The 19494-nt window shown below is 43.0% G+C and overlaps 1 protein-coding gene across 9 annotated transcripts in view; it reads right to left on the bottom strand.

The window, feature by feature from the left end:
• Positions 1-19494, bottom strand: part of NUP133 (nucleoporin 133) — an 88458-nt gene that overhangs the window by 36462 nt on the left and 32502 nt on the right. For all 9 annotated transcript variants that reach the window (XR_011381648.1, XM_070055887.1, XM_070055885.1 and 6 more), the window contains 8 exons: positions 17617-17751; positions 16473-16643; positions 14409-14564; positions 14085-14155; positions 9069-9216; positions 4298-4445; positions 3261-3418; positions 1831-1922 (listed from right to left, as the gene is read on the bottom strand). Coding sequence is in view for 8 of the 9 variants with exons in the window: in XM_070055887.1 (XP_069911988.1) it covers positions 1831-1922; positions 3261-3418; positions 4298-4445; positions 9069-9216; positions 14085-14155; positions 14409-14564; positions 16473-16643; positions 17617-17751 (1079 nt within the window). In the remaining variant the exon portion in view is untranslated. The remainder of the gene's footprint in view (positions 1-1830; positions 1923-3260; positions 3419-4297; positions 4446-9068; positions 9217-14084; positions 14156-14408; positions 14565-16472; positions 16644-17616; positions 17752-19494) is intronic.

Here is a 19494-nt window from a genome sequence, read left to right on the forward strand (position 1 = left end):
TACTTTCAAGTGTTCATATGTTGAGGAGAGGCCACATGAAGCAGAAAGAGTGGCCCAGAAAGGCTCCAGAAATGTGAGTAAGTCTAACCAAGAGCAGCCAGCATGGCCCCTGACTAAAATGAGTGAAGCCAGCTGGGACCAGTAAAGCTGCCACCTTCCCCCACCCCAAACAGTTGAAGGGTAGAATCCTAAGCTATATTAAATAAGCACTAAGTTTTGTGGTAATATTGCATGCAGCAAAACCTGACTGATAGGCCAGGTCTACTTTTATAACACCAAGAAAATTTCGTATGCAACTTACTTATTTGCCTTAATGTCACATATAAAACATTACTGCATGCTATTTTCAAGATTGTAGATTTTGTTCAGAAGAACCTGGCTTCTGGCTTCGGATCAGTGCGGTGGGCCAGCCACAGCAGCCATTGGAGGGTGAACCAACGGAAAAGGAAGACCTTTCTCCCTGTCTCTCTCTCACTGTTCACTCTGCATGTAAAAAAAAAAAAAAAAGAGAATGTAGATTTTGGGGCCTGCACTGTGGCATAGTGGGTAAAGCTGCCACCTGCAGTGCTGGCATCCCAAATGGGTGCCAGTTTAGAGTCCTGGCTGCTCCACTTCTGATCCAGCTCCCTGCTAATGCACCTGGGAAAGAGCGGACAATGGTCCAAGTCCTTGGGCCCCTGTATCCACAAGAGAGGCCGGAAAGAAGCTCCTGGCAACTGATTGGCTCAGCTTGAGCCATTGTGGCCATTTGGGAATGCATGGGCTTGGGCCACCCTTGCCACCTTCCCAGGCCCATTAGCAGAGAGCTGAATTGAAGTGGAGCAGTCGGGACTCAAACCTGTGACCATATGGGATGCCAGCACCGCAGGCTGGGGCTTTAACCCATTGCACCACATCACTGGCCCCTAATAAATAAATCTTAGAAAAAAGCCGGCGCCGCGGCTCACTAGGCTAATCCTCCGCCTAGCGGCGCCGGCACACCGGGTTCTAGTCCCGGTCGGGGCGCCGGATTCTGTCCCGGTTGCCCCTCTTCCAGGCCAGCCCTCTGCTGTGGCCAGGGAGTGCAGTGGAGGATGGCCCAGGTGCTTGGGCCCTGCACCCCATGGGAGACCAGGAAAAGCACCTGGCTCCTGGCTCCTGCCATCGGATCAGCGCGGTGCGCCGGCCGCAGCGCGCCGGCCGCGGCGGCCATTGGAGGGTGAACCAACGGCAAAGGAAGACCTTTCTCTCTGTCTCTCTCACTGTCCACTCTGCCTGTCAAAAAAAAAAAAAAAAAAAAAAAAAAATCGCACATTTCTAATGATATATTGTTTCCCTTAGTTGAAGAGGTTCCTAGCCTAGCTTTAACTCTTCTGTAGCTACCAAGCTCAGGCTAAGTCTGCTAAAAATACCACAGCTCAGAAAAATTCTCTTCTTGATGATATCCAAGTTGCTCTCATCAGTCAACCAAAGTTTTTTTTTTTTCCTTCAAAGATTCATTTATTTATTTGAAAGGCAAGGAGTTACCGAGAGGCAGAAGCAGAGACAGAGAGAGAGGTCCTCCATCCGCTGGTTCACTCCCCAATGGCAGCAATGGCTGGAGCTGCGCCGATCTGAGGCTAGGAGCCAGGAGCCTTTTCCAAGTTTCCCATGTGGGTGGAGAAGCCCAAGCACTTGGGCCATCTTCTGCTGCTTTCCCAGACCACAGCAGGGAGCTGGATTGGAAGTGGAGCAGCCGGCACTTGAACCAGCACCCATATGGGATGCCTGCACTGCGTCGGCCTCCAAAGTGGTCTTTTTACTAAAACGTGTCCTCAGACATGAAGACATAATTTTGAAAACATGTTATACCTGCAATATTGCAGAAAGGCAGCTTTTAGCAACTTGGTTTTATCTTCCTGTGCTATGGTTTCATTCCTTGCAGTGTTCTCAAAAATCATACTCTGTAACAAACAACAAACTTTAGTTAGAGGTGAAGGTATCAGAGCATTCTTAATTACTGAACTAAGAACTGGACCCACCCTATGACAGAAAGAACACACACATGCACATGTGTTGTTTACACACACGTCAAATCACTGACTAAAGTAAGACAGACAGATAATTCAGGCATTATATTATGAGTACTTGGGGATTTCATCATAACCAACACAAGCTTTTTCTATATTTGCTTATACAACTCATCACAATGTACACTATGAAGCATAATGGCTGATTATAAGATTAACTATTCAGAAAAATTTTAAAGAAATGGAGTATTCTAAGACAGCTGCACAACATAGAGTATTACAATGACTGCATGACTGTAACAAAATAAAATATTTACTTCCTGTGGAAACTCTGCCAAATCATTTTAATTTTGAAGTACAGAAACAGTCTATGTATGCATTCATATTATTCAACTGAACAATATCCCAAACAGTATTACTTTTTAGTCTCCTGTAAAATAAATGATAAAAATCTTGAGGATAAAGGGTATTCCAGATTTCAGAATTCTCTGACAGAAAAAAAATGGTTTTAACCATACTATCTTTTTCACAAATCACCCTCGGGATAACAAATAACAGAAACCAGAGGACAGGAAAGTGCAAATCAGGAGAAAAACAAATGGCAGAGCTGGGGGAGACAAAGGCAAACCTCTGTATACAGGACAGGGGGCACAAAGCACAAGGAGAGTCTGAGGACGACAGCTGTGCAGATGTTAAGTTTCCAGAGATGGGTCTATGGAAACACCACACAGTACTGAGAAGCACTTCACAGAGCTGCAGGAGTGTGTGGGTGGCTACAACACATTTCTTTCTTTCTTTTTTTTTTTTTTTTGATTAAAAAAAAGCAAATATCAAATGAGGCCATTAAATATTCCAACAACACAAAGCTGCATGATATGGAAATCTAATCAGTACTTTACCAGGGTCGAAAACCACAGACAATAATCGTATTATTACTGTGGAATAGTTTATGTTGGGATGGTAAAGGAGAGAAGGAGTGTTAGTTACCCCAAATTCTCACCTACTCTAACAGACAAGCAATAGATGCCTAAAGCTGATTACCAGGGAAACAGCAAAAGTGCATACTACTTAGAAACAGAGAAAAAAATAACAGAAGAAACTACTAATATTCAAAAGCAGCTGATCTAGGAAAGAAGTCAAAGGGGACAAGGGAAGTACCTAATGTTTTCATCACAAAATCTTTTAAAACTGTCTGGCTTTTTGTGTGTGCATCATTTGTGTGAAATACTTTGATAAAAATAAGACTTAACAATTCTTAGGGAACCACATTACCTCATTGCTTGGAGTAGCAACTGAAGAAGCCAAAGAATCTTCCAGATCTTCTGCCAATATGGACACATTTTCTCTTGAAGTAATAGACACCAGACCACTGTTTCTAGAAAAAATGATAGGAACACCACCACAGGAACCAGCACCTAAAATACTATCTCCTAAGAGACAAAAATACAAACAAATACATGAAACCACGACAAAAATGCTCTCTGAAATCCACCACCCTAAGCAAAAAATCATCTTGAAGATATATTAAGACCACATTTTTCCTTTACAATATTACTCCTACTCTGAATTCAGCTGTTTAACCCCAGAATCCAATGTCAAGAGCCTGCTGCTACTTGAAGCAGGCTGTGTGTCCTTCTGCTTTAACAGCAGTAAAAACCAGCTTTGCAAGACTGCAGTGAATACAGAGAGAAAATTCTTTCTGCATATGCATGGGTTTTTTAATCTCACGGAGCCCCCCCGCTCAATTCTGTCTTTCTATATTGGGTCAGCCAGTGGATGGGAGAGTAAGTGCCTTACTAACAACCTACTTACTATGTCAAGGCTCTCATCTTCTGACTAGAAGGCCCACGCTCCACCCTGTGGTTTCATCTGCATTCTGTCATCTTTCATCTGCCCAGTTCTTTTAGATTAGAAAATCTGACTTTTTTCCACTCCTGGCCAGCCATACCCACCCCCTGCACCTCATCCTAAACCTGCTGCCTGAATCTAGCATCTGGGATTCTTCTTACCCAGGGATTCAGACATACCAACTTAAAGAATAGCAGCTCAGAATTAGTCACTCTTACTAAAAAGGAATAAGCAAGTACATCTCTCAGCTTCAGTTCTTTTCTTCTTGATCTCTATCACTGAGGAAAAAATGTTAACTTTCTTTAGTAGGGCTCTGACTTCAGCTGCCATAGATGTGATGTTAGATGTCTTGGTAACACTTGGAAGTATCACGTCGAAACAACACTTACGGAAAGATAGCAAGAACTACTAAGAGCAACTAACAAGCTCACAAATCATGCCTTCTTCAACTGCTACTGTACCTTGCGTATTAAAGGCAATTTTCTCCCGAGGAAGAGAAAATTTCCCAGTTCCTGTGGAGCACACATAGACAGCACTTTCAGTGTACAGATACGCAGTCTGGTTTGAAAAGTTGGGGACCACCAACCGACACATAATCATGTCTTCAGACTGAAAGTTAAATTTAAGATTACATTGAATGAGAATGGAAACGAAAATACTTTTATGATTTTACCACAGTTTTGTATAACATTATCTCACAAAAATAATAAAATTCTGTATCACTGGCTCACTTAACCCTAAACACTATCCATAAGATGACTTACAAACTAGGATAGAGTAAATGTATAAACATTGGTGTGGCTTGAATGTCCCTGCAAAATCCATACACTGAAACTAACCCCACACTGCTGGCATTCAGAAGCACGGACTCCAGGAAGTCGTGAGGGCTCTATCCTTGTGAATGGGATCAGTGTTCCTTATAAAAGAGAATTGCTGGCACCTGTGTGTCCCTTCTGCCACGTGCAGATGCAGCACGGAGGTCCCCTCTGAGGCATGGGCCCTAACTGACATCACAGCTGCTGGAACTTTTTTTTTTTTTTTAAAAGACTCATCTATTTGAAAGACAGAGATACAAAAAAGAGACAGAGAAAGATGGAGAAGGAGAGAGGGAGAGAGTAAGAGGTGGGAGGGATGGAGAAAGAGGGAGGGAGGGAAGGAAGGAAGGAGGGAAGAAAGGAAGAGGGAGAGGAAGAGAAGGAGAAAGAGGGTGAGAGAGAAATATTCCATCTGCTGGTTCACTCCCTAAATGGCTACAATAGCTGGGGTTGGGCCAGGCCAAAACCAGGAGCCAGAAGCTTCATCCAGGTCTCCCATGTGGGTGTGGGGCCCGCGCACTTAGGCCATCTACTGCTGCTTTTCCAGATGCATTAGCAGGGAGCCAGATTAAAAATGGTGGCACCTGGGACTGGAACTGAAGCCCATATGGGATGTGAGCACTACAGGTAGAGGCTTAGCCTTCTACGCTGCAGCGCCAACCTCTGTTGGAGCCTTTCAAGCCTGCAGAGCTGTGAGCAAGTCTGCTGTTTATAAATTACTCAATTTAAACTGGTGGACATATGGGATGCCAGTGCTGCAGAGGGAGGGTTAATCAACCATGCCACAGTGCGGGCCTCCTAAATGATATCAACATAGTGCTTAAAATGATAACTATTTGGCATTGAAAAATAATTCTTAAAACAAAACATTAAAAGTGGGATACTAAGATTTTTCTTTTACTCTCAAACTTGTTTTCTTTGTACCACTCTGCATGCTTTAAAAATTTTTTCTAACACCAATGAGCTTGTTTTTTTTTTTTTTTTTTACATAATCCGAGAAAATATGTCAAGGTTTATTTTCATTTGAATTGAAAAACTCTCTCTATAACTCTACTTGTAAAGAAAAAAAAAGTCATATTAAGAATTAGTCTCGGCTGGTGCCGCGGCTCAATAGGCTAATACTCTGCCTACGGCGCTGGCACACCAGGTTCTAGTCCCGATAGGGGCGCCGGATTCTGTCCCAGGTGCCCCTCTTCCAGGCCAGCTCTCTGTTGTGGCCCAGGAGTGCAGTGGAGGATGGCCCAGGTGCTTGGGCCCTGCACCTGCATGGGAGACCAGGAGAAGCACTTGGCTCCTGGCTTCGGATCAGCGTGGTGTGCCGGCCGCAGCGGCCACTGGGGGGTGAACCAAAGGAAAAGGAAGACCTTTCTCTCTGTCTCTCTCACTGTCCACTCTGCCTGTCAAAAAAAAAAAAAAAAAAAAAAAAGAATTAGTCTCTCTGCTCTCTAACTCTTTCAAATAAATAAAATAAATCTTTAAAAGAAAAAAAAGAATTAGAATTTTGCTGTGGCACAGCAGGTTAAACTGCTGTCTGTAGCGCAGGCATTCTATGTAGCTGTTGGTTTGAGTCCTGGCTGCTTCACTTGGATCTAACTTTCTGCTAACGGCCTGGGAAAACAGCAGAGGATGGCCCAAGTGCTTGGTCCGTGGCACCCACGTGGGAGACCTGGAAGCTTCTGGCTCTTGGCTCTGGATCAGCCCAGCTCTGGCTGTTGTTGCAGCCATTTTGGGAGTGAACCAGAGGATCGAAGATCTATCTTCCTCTGTCTCTGTAACTATGCCTTTCAAATAAATACATCTTTAAAAAAAATAAGACTTTGACAAAATTAGATAATATTTAGTTTGAAAAAAATAAGGTTTTTTCTCATGAACTTCATAGTTACTAAACAGTATATTTAACTGTCACTAATAAGCCTAAAATTAGAGAGCCTGCCTTTTCATACAAGGTGGGGAACATCTGGGCTGCAGGCTACACAAGTTCAGTAATATCACTTGGTCTGGCCCTGTCAAGGAAACTGCAGGTGGCACTTAAAATTCAAGTGATAGCAGGCTAGTCTTCAAACTGATAACTTTTTGTTTTAAAGATGTATTTATTTATTATTATTTTTTAAAATTTATTGTATTTATTTGAAAGACAGAGTTACAGAGAGGTAGAGACAGAGAGAGAGGTCTTCCATCCACTGGTTCAATTCCCAGATGGCCACAATGGCTGGAGCTGTGCCAATATAAAGCCAGGAGCCAAGAGCTTCCTCTGGGTCTTCCACGTGGGTGCAGGGGCCCAAGGACTTGGGCCATCTTCCACTGCTTTCCCAGGCTATAGCAGAGAGCTGGATTGGAAGAGGAGCAGCAGGGACTAGAAACGGCACCCATATGGGATGCCGGCGCTTCAGGCCAGGGCATTAATCGGCTGCACCACAGCGCCTGGCCCCAGATGTATTTATTTGAAAGACAGAGTTACAGAGGAAAATGGAGAGACAGAGAGAGATCAATGTTTTATCTGTTGGTTTACTTCCCAAATGACTGATGACCAGGGCTGGGCCAGGCCAAAGGCAGAAACCAGAAGATTCATTGGAGACTCCTATATGGGTGCAGGGGCCCAAGAACTCGGGCCAACTTCTGCCACTTTCCCAGGTGCATTAGCAGCAAGCTGGATTGGAAGTGAAGAACCAGTACTCAAATCAGCACCCATATGGGATGCCGGCATCACGGGTGGAGGCTTACCCGCTGTGCCTCAACACCAGCCCCTAAGCTGCTAACTTTGTATGGTCCATGAACGATGTTATAAATATGCAAATGACCCTTGGTGGAGAAAAGGTTCTCTACCTCTGGAGAACTTCAGTGACTATAGCACTGTTACCTAGAAATATAATTTTTTTTTTAACAGAGGAGACTGTTTTTGTTTTTCCTTTTTCTTCTTCTTATATTTTTTACAGGTAGAGTTATAGACAGTGAGAGAGACAGAGAGAAAGATCTTCCTTCCGTTGGTTCACTCCCCAAATGGCCGCTATGGCTGGCGCTGTGCTGATCCGAAGCCAGGAGCTTCTTCTTGGTCTGCCATGCGGGTGCAGGGCCCAAGCACTTGGGCCATCCTATACTGCCCTCCTGGGCCACAGCAGAGAGCTGGCCTGGAAGAGGAGCAACCAGGACTAGAACCCGGCGCCCATATGGGATGCTGGCGCCACAGGCAGAGGATTAACCAAGTGAGCCATGGCGCCGGCCTCATGAGGAGACTTTTTTTGTAATACAAGGTACTTTAAAAGTTTGTGGAAAATGGAATTAAAAGATAAATTCACTTTGCTGCAAAAATTTTTGGACTCTATGCACATTCATCATATATGGCCCAAAATTGAACTCTAATTCGTATCAAGTTTTTTTCTTAATTTGACACTGCAGTTCATCATCAGTGTTGTCTGTGTACTGAACAATAGAGAAATGGGGCCCAATGTTTGGCACAGCAGTTAAGCTGCTGTTGGGACACCCACATCCCATATCAGAGTGCCTGGCTCAAGTCTTGCTTCTGCGTTTCATGCCAACTTCCTGCTAATGCGCAACCTGGGAGACAACAGGTGGTGGCTCAACCACTTGGGTCCCTTTCTCTCATGTGGGAGACAAGACTAAGTTCTGGGCTTCTTGCCTTGGTTTAGCCCAGTCCTGGCTATTGTGGGCACTTGGGGAGTAAGTCAGTGGATGGACAATCTCTCCATGTCTGTGTAGCTGTCTCTCTCTCTCTGCTTTTCAAATAAATATATATTTTTAAAATAAGGAAATGATAACCCCTCACAGCAGTAGAGGAGAAGAAAGAAACTGCCTGCTGCTGATGGCTTCCATTCTCATCTCTCTTGAGTTAAGGTTGAGCAAAGGAACAAAGTATAAGGCAGCAAAAAGAGAAAAACTGTGTAAACAGGCTATTCAAAATAGTTCTAAGCCCTATAGATCAATCTCTTAAAGAATGTGACTCTGGCCGGCGCTGCGGCTCACTAGGCTAATCCTCCGCCTTGCGGCGCCAGCACACAGGGTTCTAGTCCCGGTCGGGGTGCCGGATTCTGTCCCGGTTGCCCCTCTTCCAGGCCAGCTCTCTGCTGTGGCCAGGGAATGCAGTGGAGGATGGCCCAGGTGCTTGGGCCCTGCACCCCATGGGATACCAGGAAAAGCACCTGGCTCCTGCCATCGGATCAGTGCGGTGCGCTGGCCGCGGCACGCTGGCCGCGGCGGCCATTGGAGGGTGAACCAACGGCAAAGGAAGACCTTTCTCTCTGTCTCTCTCACTGTCCACTCTGCCTGTCAAAAACAAAACAAAACAAAACAAACAAACAAAAACAAAACAAAACAAAAAAAAAGAATGTGACTCTGCAATGGCTAGAAAAAAACCCAATGTGTTATGGCCACTGCATGATTTAACCTACTGACAGACTCTTACCTGAAAAGGTGGATTATACTGAGTGACTTCCACAGTAACCACATCTGACATTTGGTATCCATTATCTTCTACTGTTACAAGAGAGTAGTAGATGAGACAGGGACTGTCTGCTGGGTGCCACGCTGCTGCCAAAATCAGGAGCCCATCACTAATCAAGGGGAAAAAAAAGATTCAGACTCTGGAAAACAGCTTCTAATAACATTGCTTATACAGCCTGGCAGCCTCACTGCCAGATATCTATCCAGAGAAAACACCACATTCACAGAAAAACCTGCTGTGTAAATGTTTACAGTGGCTTCATTCTTAATTTTCTAAAACTTTCTAGTTTCTATAGCCCAGTAGCTTTCAGGTGCTGAAGAAATAAACAAACCTTAATACATCCATACTATGGAATACTATTCAGCAGTAGTAAAAAGGAAGAAATTACTTAATCAATGTTACATGCCTACGTGAAGAGGAAGAAACCAGACTCAAAAGTCTGTGTATATATATGAATGTATTTATGTAATGTGATTCCATTTATATGGTGTTCTGATAAAGGCAAAACAATAGTGAAAGAAAGAAAACAGAGCAAAGGTTGTGCTAGGGCACAGGTAATTTCTGAGCGTAGTGGAATTATCCCGTACCTTGATTGTGGTAAAACAACTGGATGCATTTGTCAAAAACCAGAGAACTAGTATCTGAAGTAGATAAAAATTATCGTACAAAAATCATGATTCAATAAACCTGATTTAAAAAAAAAAAAAAAAAAAAAAAACTGGGGTAAGGCACAGGTCAACAAATCATCCAGGGGCGAGTGCTTTGGTGCAGAGTAAGCTGCTGCCTGCAATGCTGGCAATTCCAAATCAGAGCACCAATTTCAGTCTTGGCTGCTCTGCTCCCAATCCAGCTCCTTACTAATGTGGTGCCTTGGAAGGCAGAGGATAATGGCCCAAGTATCTGGGCCCCTGCCACCCACATGGGAGACCCAGATGGAGTTCCTGGCTCCTGGTTTTGCATGGTTCAATCCTGGCTGTTGCAGCCATCTGGGGAGTGCATCAGTGGATGGGAGATGTCTTTCTCTGTTACTCTACCTTTCAAATAAAAAAAAAAAAACTATTTAATAATCTAATTCAGTGATTGGCAAAATACAGTCCTCAGGCCAAATCAAACCCAGGCCAGCTTTTGTAAAGGAAGCCTGGCCCTGGAAGGCAGCCAGGTCTTTCATGGATCATCCTGGTAGAGCAGAGTAGTTGCAACAAAGACTACACAGCACCCAAAGCCTAAATTAGTTTCTTTTGGGCCCTTTCCAGGAAAGGTTTGCCAAGCCAAGCTCTATAATCAGTGCTTTGAAGTTTCCTCTGTCCACAGGAAAAACATTTCATTTAAAATTTTAACCGTCAGTTATAGAAGCTTCAAGCTTCAAGCTGCTGTGTATGTGACGACAAACCATCCTGCATCTTAAAGCCTGCATTCTCCTTAGACCATCAAGGGTGTTGCCCTGAACAGAGTGAAATGCTCTTTAGTCTCAACCTTTCAACATCTAGCTGCTTTATTAGCGGCCTTCATTCATTCTCAGAAACATTAACAGGACAGCCAGCACCCTCTACTGACAAAAATAAGAAACAAAGTAACTGAATGACATGACACTTCAAATCTAGCAATCTAACACCACTTCCACTTACATACCAAAGGAATTCAAGAATTTTGGCTCAAATCTGTGACATACTGACAATGTCCTGCAGTTTATAGACAACATATAAAAAGTTTACACACAAGAAAGGCTTGAGAGAGGACTCAAGGGAATGTAGCCTTGACAGTTTCCTCTCTGTTTCAAGCAGGGTGGTTAACAGTCAGCTCTATCTCCAGTCAGGCTCTGCACTGAAATTAAAGATTCGAAGATTGGGGGCCAGCATTGCAGCATGGCAGGGAAATTCCATATGGGTGCTGGTTCATGTTCTGGCTGCTCCACTTCCAATCCAGCTTCCCGCTGATGGCCTGGGAAAAGCAGTGGAGAATGGCCCAAGTGCTTTGGCTCCTGCTACCCATGTGGAAAACTCCGAAGAAACTCCTGCCGCTTGGCTCTGGCCTGGCCCAGATCCAGCTATTGCGGCCATCTGGGAGGTGAGCTGGTGGATTGAAGAGCTCTATCTCTTTCAAATAATTAAATCTTAAAAAAAAAAAAAGAAAAAAGATTTAACATTGTTTGAGAGTGCTACTGAACATGGAGATGTCTACCATAAAGGATTACTTAGGTTGTGGTGCTAAGACCAGTTTTACTTCACAGTTTGTTAAAGAAAAAAAAGAAAACTTCATGTTTGAGAAAACACAAAGCTATTTCATAAAGATGATAGAAAGATAAGTTTTTCACATCAGTAAAAATTTAATAAACTTTTACAAGGGTCTGCCTAAGATAAAAAAATCAAAGCTTTACATCAAAAGTAAAGAAGATATCTGAGCCTTGTATCAGTAATAATCTAGTTAAAATGTTATAAGCTTACTCACTGAAAATATAAGCCCAGGTTGTTGCTCTGGACAAAATGAGCAACAAATCAATGAGTATCAATAAAGACAAGCATGGTGTTTAAACAGAAGGAACCCATTCATTCATGAAATAGTGGAGACAGGTCTAATCACTAGACCTTGAGGGTATGAGTGACAGCTGGCTGTGAAAAGATCAGGAGTAAAGTTAAGAAGAATGAGAATCCCATTAGCATGACAACCTAAAGGCAAGGAGCCCTGGGTCACGCCCAGTACAGTCAGTCCTGAATGTGCTCCAAATCTGAAAGCTACAGGAAAAAGTCATGGCCATTATATGCCCACAGTGGGCTATGTCCTAGCAGGAGTCTTCAATTTCCAACAGTTTTGCTTGGACAAATGAGAACTGGTAGACTCTATTTAGTTAAAATGCTTATGGTAATTAAATATTGACACCAGCATCCCATATTAATGCTGGTTCGTGTTCTGGCTGTTTCACTTCTGATCCAGCTCCCTGATCATGGCCTGGGAAAAGCAGCAGAAAATGGCCTAAGTATTTGAGGCCCTGCCACCAGGTGGGAGACCTGAAGAAGCTCCTGACTTTAGCCTGGCCCAGCACTGGCCACTGAGGCCATGGGGTGAGTGAACCAGCAGATGGAAGATCTCTCTCTCTGTAACTCTTTCAAATAAATCTTTTTAAAAAAATTTTAAATAAATAAAAGGCTGGCATTGTGGCACAGTGGGTAAAGCTGCCACATGAGTCACCAGCAACCCAATTCAGCGTCCTGCTCATGATCAGGGAAAAGCAGTGGAAGATGACCCAAACATTTGGGCCCCTGCAACCCATGTAGGGGACCCGGATGAAGCTCCGAGCTTCAGCTTGCCTTAGCCCTGCCACCTGGTTGTTGCAGCCACTTGGGGAATGAACTCACGGATCAAAGAGCTCTCTCTGTCACTCCCCATTTCTAACTCTGCTTTTCAAATAAGTGAATCTTTTTAAAAATTTTAAATACATATTATCTACATCTTTGACAGATTTTAGGTTTTCAGAGATTATAAAAGAAGGAGCCTAATAATAGCTCCAATAGCCTAAGAGAGAAAAATCACACAGCATTTTAACAGCTACAGTATCCCTTCAAGGAACAAGTAGAATTTGTTCTACTAAACAAAAACAGGTAGGGCCTGTGCTGTGGTATAGCAGGCAAAGCCGCCACCTGCTGTGCTGGCATCCCATATGGGCACTGGTTTGAGTCCCAGCTGCTCTACTTCTGATCCGGCTCCCTGCTAATGTGCCTGGGAAGGCAGTGGATCAAAGCCCAAGTCCTTGGGCCCCTGCACTCAGGTGGGACACCTGGAAGCAGCTCCTGGCTCCTGATCAGCCCAGCTCCAACCACTGGGGCCATCTGAGGAGTGAACAAGCAGATGGAATATCTCTCTTTGCTTCTGCCTCTCTGTAACTCTGCCTTCCAAATAAAATAAATCTTAAAAAAAAAACAAAAACAAAAACATAGGGCCGGCATCCCATATGGGTGCCAGTTCTAGTCCCAGCTGTTCTTCGTCCAATCCAGCTCTCTGTTATGGCCTGAGAAAGCAGTGGAGGATGGGCCAGGTGCTTGGGCCCCTGCACCCGAGTGGGAGACGTAGAGAAGCTCCTGGCTTTATATGGGCGAGCTATGGCCGTTGCAGCCATTTGGGGAGTGAACCAACGGAGGGAAGACCTTTCTCTCTGTCTCTCCCTCTCACTGTCTGTAACTCTGCCTCTCAAATGAATAAATAAAATCTTCAAAACAACAACTACAACAACAACAACAAAACCAGGTAATAAGAACACACTAAAAACTACTCTAAAACACATGAAGGTAACTTTTCTACTTCTGAAGGTTTTTAAAGATTGCTGCTCATATATTTTGGACTTTCTTACAGAAGTCATGCCACAAACAGCTGTTAAGTTCCCTATGACTGTTACACCCAGACAACAACATGGGATATTAGCTTTAGCAGACTAACTTGGAGTCTGAAACCTTGCTTACAGCACTGTTTCTAAGAAATTCACTCTGAGAATAAACCTTGACAGAGTTCAAACTTGTACTTTGAGATGAAACCTTACTGCATCCTCCCTGTACTCAGCACAGCCACAAAGTATATAGGCCTACCATGGCTCCTTCAGCAACAGAAAGAGAGCGGGGAGAAGTGTGCCTGACATGCCCAATGAAAGAAGATCACAGCATGAGGTGCCCAAACGCAGCAATGGACAGGCTCGCAGGCATCTGCTGGCAGTGAAGACTGAGAAACTCCAGGTTTGAGAGCAGAAAAGCAGCTCTAACTAGAGAGATAATTAAGGTAGGAATATGCCATTTAAGGTTGAGAAATGTTTCCATTTCCCAAATGAACTTGTACCACTACACAAAGCACAGCAAGACCACTACTAACACTTAACAAATAGTATGAGAATATAAGCTTTAGAAGAACAGACAGCAAGACTGCTCGTCATTTTACAATAAACATTAACAACTTTTCCAAACTATTATCTATATTCATTATGACAAATTATTCGCTTACCAGGTTTGCTTTAAGTCCAAGTACCGAATGTTGACCCCTTCTTTAATAGCTTCATAGTTACTTTCAGATCCCTAAATGAAAACATCAAGAACTTAAGCTTCTTGAGTATAGGAATCATTTTTTACCTTTGCATCTCCAGTCCCTAGTAAAGTACCTCATCCATGGTAGCTCAGAGAGTTGTTCAATGAATTATATACACATTTAAAAAATCAGTAAGCAAATAAGTCAGTAGGTTCTAATATGTCTACAGATTGAACAATAGGAGTCAGCATTATTATATAACCATAAATGAAAACTACAGATATGAATATTATTATTCCTTACCCAAATAGCATCAGTAATGTTCTCCTTCAGGGCTCTATTTATATCCCAGCTATGTGCTTGTTTTTCTGAAAAATCATCTAATTCCCATTTACTGATATTTGAACTTGTCAGGCTATAAAAACTTGATCTCTCTCTATCCCAAAGAACACTGGAAAGCTGTATGGAGAGAAGAAAGAGGTTTCTAGGGTAAATTCTTAAATTAATAAGCAGTTTTTCTGAAATGCATATTTTATGAATTTTATACTATTTGTTCAGTAATTCCAGCAGAATAATCAAAGGAAGGAGTGATGCTAAATTAGACCTTGAAAGCAAGGTGGGATTTCCTCAGGCAAAAGTACAAAGGCAGAAGGCCCAGGAAAGACCAGAGTTGGGAGATGGGAAAGTCATAGTTCTCAGGCAACAAGCAGCAGTCCTGTTAAATTGGAATGTAGATTGTAAAAAAAAAAGGGGGGGGGGGCTTCTTTAAATTGTAAGAGTGAAAATTCAGGGATATATAGCAGACAGCCTTGAATGCAAGTTTGTAAAACTAATAACGGAAATATTATCGATGGCTTTCGAACACAGAGCTGGGATCAAATAAATCTGATGGTCATGTAATTAGTTATACTTGGGTGTGTATTTCTGCCTTCTAAGTATAAAGCACAGATGTGTGTGTGTGTATGTTTACAAGCAGGGTATATATGATTTTTAAATAAAACCCTGTCTTCAATCACCCTAACCATAGCCACTGATGGGGCAGGGAAAGCCAATGGGTAAACTGGACTGGACTCAGGATCTTAAGTGAAATTTGCTAGGAGTGTAAGTTAGGGCCTAAGAAGGAATAGAAAAAGGGGGATAGCAATAAGAGCCAACAGAAGTTAAAATTACAGTACCTGTTAAAAGGAGAAGGAAGCCCCAAAACAATCAAGGTCTTATGCATGCCTCATGGAAAAAGTTATGGTGACATTAACAGAAACAGGTCAAAGGAGGCATGAGTTTTGTAGGTTGAGGGTACAGTCAATAGGAAAGAATATGATACACGTCTCTGGACACTTTAAGTTTTAGGTTCAAAGAACATTCAATGAAGCAGGCAAGGATAAGCTTCTTGAAATGTGAGAGAAAGCACAATAAAAAAAATGCTTCAAATTCAGACAGGCCTCATTATGACTCTAAAGCTGTGCCACTCGATAGTGGTACAACCTGAACTTTACCAAAGCTGTTTCCCCATATCTGCATTGTAAGGAATGTTCTACAAGTCGTCATAATGATTACATGATATAACAAATACAGAGCAGCTGGCAGTGAGCAGATACCCCATAAATGTTGGTTCGTAGCACCCCCCTTCGCTGTCCTGGAGGATGGGGCAGCAGTACAGCAACAGAACGAGACTGAAGTCATCCACACAGATAGCCAAAAGTGGAGACAGACTTCTGATTATGTCTAAAGGGTCAAATGAATCCTTAAGAAACATATGTAAAATCTTACATATTGGGGCTGGTGCTGTGGTGCAGCGGGTTAACATCCTGGCCTGAAGCAGTGGCATCCCATATGGTCACCGGTTCGAGACCCAGCTGCTCCACTTGCGATCCAGCTCTCTGCTATGGCCTGGGAAAGCAGCAGAAGATGGCCCAAGACCTTGGGCCCCTACACTCATGTGGGAGACCTGGAAGAAGCTCCTGGCTCCTGGCTTTGGATCAGCGCAGCTCCAGCTGTTGTGGCCAGTTGAGGAGTGAACCATCGGATGGAAGACCTCTCTCTCTCTCTCTGCCTGTTCTCTCTCTGTGTAACTCTTTCAAATAAATAAATAAATCTTAAAAAAAAAAAATCTTACATAATTGTTTTAATAAAAAAAAAGTACTTATAAGATGATGTGTCTGAAGTGAGGGTATTAATGTTACAGTGTAAAGAGAGGGTTAGTATGAACTGATTTATCATCATAAAAAAAATGGTTCACTGAAGAAAATCAAAGGTTTTATTTTGTGTGTACCATTATTCATATGGTGCAATGCCAACTTCATAAGAAACTTTCAACCTAACCAATTTCACAAAGAATTAAGTATGAAAGCAGTTACTTTATAAACTTACTATGAGATCACTACTAGGAGACAAAATTCCAAAGAGAGAAGAAACTCTTCGCCCAATGCCTGAGAGCATGCCTTGCCCCTGAGGCAGAATATGCTGATGAATCTTTCCTGAGCTTTCAGGGATCAACCGAATTAGTTGGCTTCCCGATGAGGACAAAATAAAACTTCCTCCCTGTGAACAACATCATGAGATTAGTTCAGTTATGCATCTAACAATAGGACAGAGTAACAAAAATGCTTTGATACAGAGAAAAATTATCTTCACCTTAAATAAATCTAAAGAATAATAAAAAAGAGCAATATTATTTTATTAACATAATTCTACTCAGGAGTCCATCCATTCAAAATGAAAAGTTTTTGTAGCAGAAAAAAGTTCACCATATATTTTTAAATTCTGACTTTTAAGTTATAGGCTCACAATATTGCATGTACAACAAATTAAGTATGAGATTTTATTTCTTTGGTAAACCCACAGAGTAGATATTAGAAAAACATTCTTCACAGTGCCTCAGAGGTTCAAGCTACTTCACAAAATGTCTCTGTAAGAAATGAACCCCACAAGGCCGGCGCCGTGGCTCAATAGGCTAATCCTCCACCTTGCGGCGCCGGCACACCGGGTTCTAGTCCCGGTCGGGGCGCCGGATTCTGTCCCGGTTGCCCCTCTTCCAGGCCAGCTCTCTGCTATGGCCAGGGAGTGCAGTGGAGGATGGCCCAGGTGCTTGGGCCCTGCACCCCATGGGAGACCAGGAAAAGCACCTGGATCCTGGCTCCTGCCATCGGATCAGCGCGGTGCGCCGGCTGCAGCGGCGGCCATTGGAGGGTGAACCAACGGCAAAGGAAGACCTTTCTCTCTCTGTCTCTCTCTCTCACTGTCCACTCTGCCTGTCAAAAAATAAAAAAAAAAAAAAAAAAAAAAAAAAGAAATGAACCCCACTGACTACCACCCAACACTGCTAGCTGAGAGTCCTACGTGAAGAATCTCCTTTGTCTTAGTGTTTAAGATCCTTACATTCTTTTTCCTTAACTTTTTTTGATGGATCCCTGGTCTGAATGATCTGTTCAAATCCCTAGATTTGTATTCATTCAAATCTCACTTCCAAGTCAAAATACAATTTTCCAATCAATATAAGCAATATCCACCATACCTGCACTGCTTTTAGGAAATTGTAAGTCTTATCACCTCCCAAATCTACAGAAGTTTCTGTGTAGGTGTCTTCCCCAGCCAGGCTTGGCCAATAACGGATGGATCCTTCTCTGGTGGCAACCATGACAGCAACAGCCTAAAACAAGCAAGTAACACAGTCAGAGATCTTATTAAAAGGACTCAAAAACTGGGAGTCTGATGGCATGGATATAAAGAAACCAGGATAAATTTACTACACAATTAAAAAAATCAGAAGTAACTACTTAAAAAGTTTTACAGTTAGCACACAGTAAAATTGCAGAATAAAATCTCACAGAATGTAACCACTGGCAATGGCTTATATCAATACGTCTTTGAGATGCAACCATCAATCTCATTTTACTATTCAGTAGTACCCCATTAAATGATGAACCACAGTTTATGAATGATGAACCAGTCATCTGCTAAAGGGCATCTTGGCTCCTTCCAGCTTTGGCTGTCACAAGAAAAGCTGCTACAGTATTCATGTCTCTAAGTTAAAGGCAGGGATGCAGGGAATGGAATTTTCCAGTCATATACTAAGTGCCTCTGTACAAGAAAATGAAGAACATGTGGCTGTCACTCTGCATCAGCAGTATATGAGTTATAGTTGCTCCATACCCTTGCCAGCACCCAGCAGTGTCAGGATTTCTTATTTCAGCTGTTCTACCAGATCTGCAGTGGTCACTGTCGATCTAATCTGACCTTCTCTGATGTCCACGATGGTAAACGACTCTTCAGGTGCCTATTTGCCATCCTATGGCCTCTGTGGTCAAGTGTCTATGCAGGTGCCCACGCCCTGTTTTTTTAGTAAGCTTGGCAGTTCTTTTTACATTCTCAATACATGCTTTCTGTTGGGTATATGACTTACAAATATTGTCTCCTAGTCTGTAACTTGTGTCTTCATTTCCTTGTCTTTGGAAGAACAAAGCTTTAAGTTTTGATCTTACTTTAATATTAGTATTACTTTTTGTCAATTTTATCCTTGTATGGATCATGTGTTTATGATTTCCAAGAACTTTTGGCTTAATCTCATGTCATGAAAATTTTCTATGTTTCTTTCTTTCTTTCCTTCCTTTCCTCCTTTTTTTTTTTTTTTTTTTTTAAAGATGCAGAGTTACAGAGAGACAGAGGGGAAGAGAGAGAGAGAAGTTTACCATATACTGGCTCACTACCCAGATGGCCGCAACAGCCAGAGCTAAGCTGATCTGAAGCCAGAAGCGAGGAGCTTCCTCTGGATCTCCCACGAGTGCAGGGGCCCATGGACTTGGGCCATCTTCCACCGCTTTCTCAGGCCACAGCAGAGAGCTGGCTTGGAAATGGAGCAGCTGGGAGTGGAACTGGCACCCATATGGGATGCCAGCACTGCGGGCAGCAGCTTTATCCACTATGCCACAGCATCGGCCCCTCTCTAAAAGTTTTACAGTTTCACATTTTACAATCAGATCTATGATCCATTTTAATTTGATCTTTGTATACAGCATGAGGTTTAGGAGAAAACTCATTTTTCAAAACTATGGGTGGGGGGCCGGCACTGTGGCGTAGAGGGTAAAGCCTCTGCCTGCAGTGTCGGGATCCCATATGGGCACCACTTGCTCTACTTCTGATCCAGCGCTCTGCTATGGCCTAGGAAAGCAGTGGAAGATGGCCCGAGTCCTTGGGCCCCTGCACTCATGTGAGAAGACCTGGAGGAAGTTCCTGGCTCCTGGCTCCAGATCGGCCCAGCTCTGGCCGTTGCAGTCAACTGGGGATTAAAGACCTCTCTCTCTTTCTGCCTCTCCTTTTCTCCCTTTGTAACTGTGCCTTTCAAATAAATAAATAAACATTTAAAAAATAAAATAAAAATAAAACTATGGATGAA

Source organism: Oryctolagus cuniculus, chromosome 13 (assembly GCF_964237555.1).
Source record: "Oryctolagus cuniculus chromosome 13, mOryCun1.1, whole genome shotgun sequence".
NCBI classification, from domain to species: domain Eukaryota; kingdom Metazoa; phylum Chordata; class Mammalia; order Lagomorpha; family Leporidae; genus Oryctolagus; species Oryctolagus cuniculus.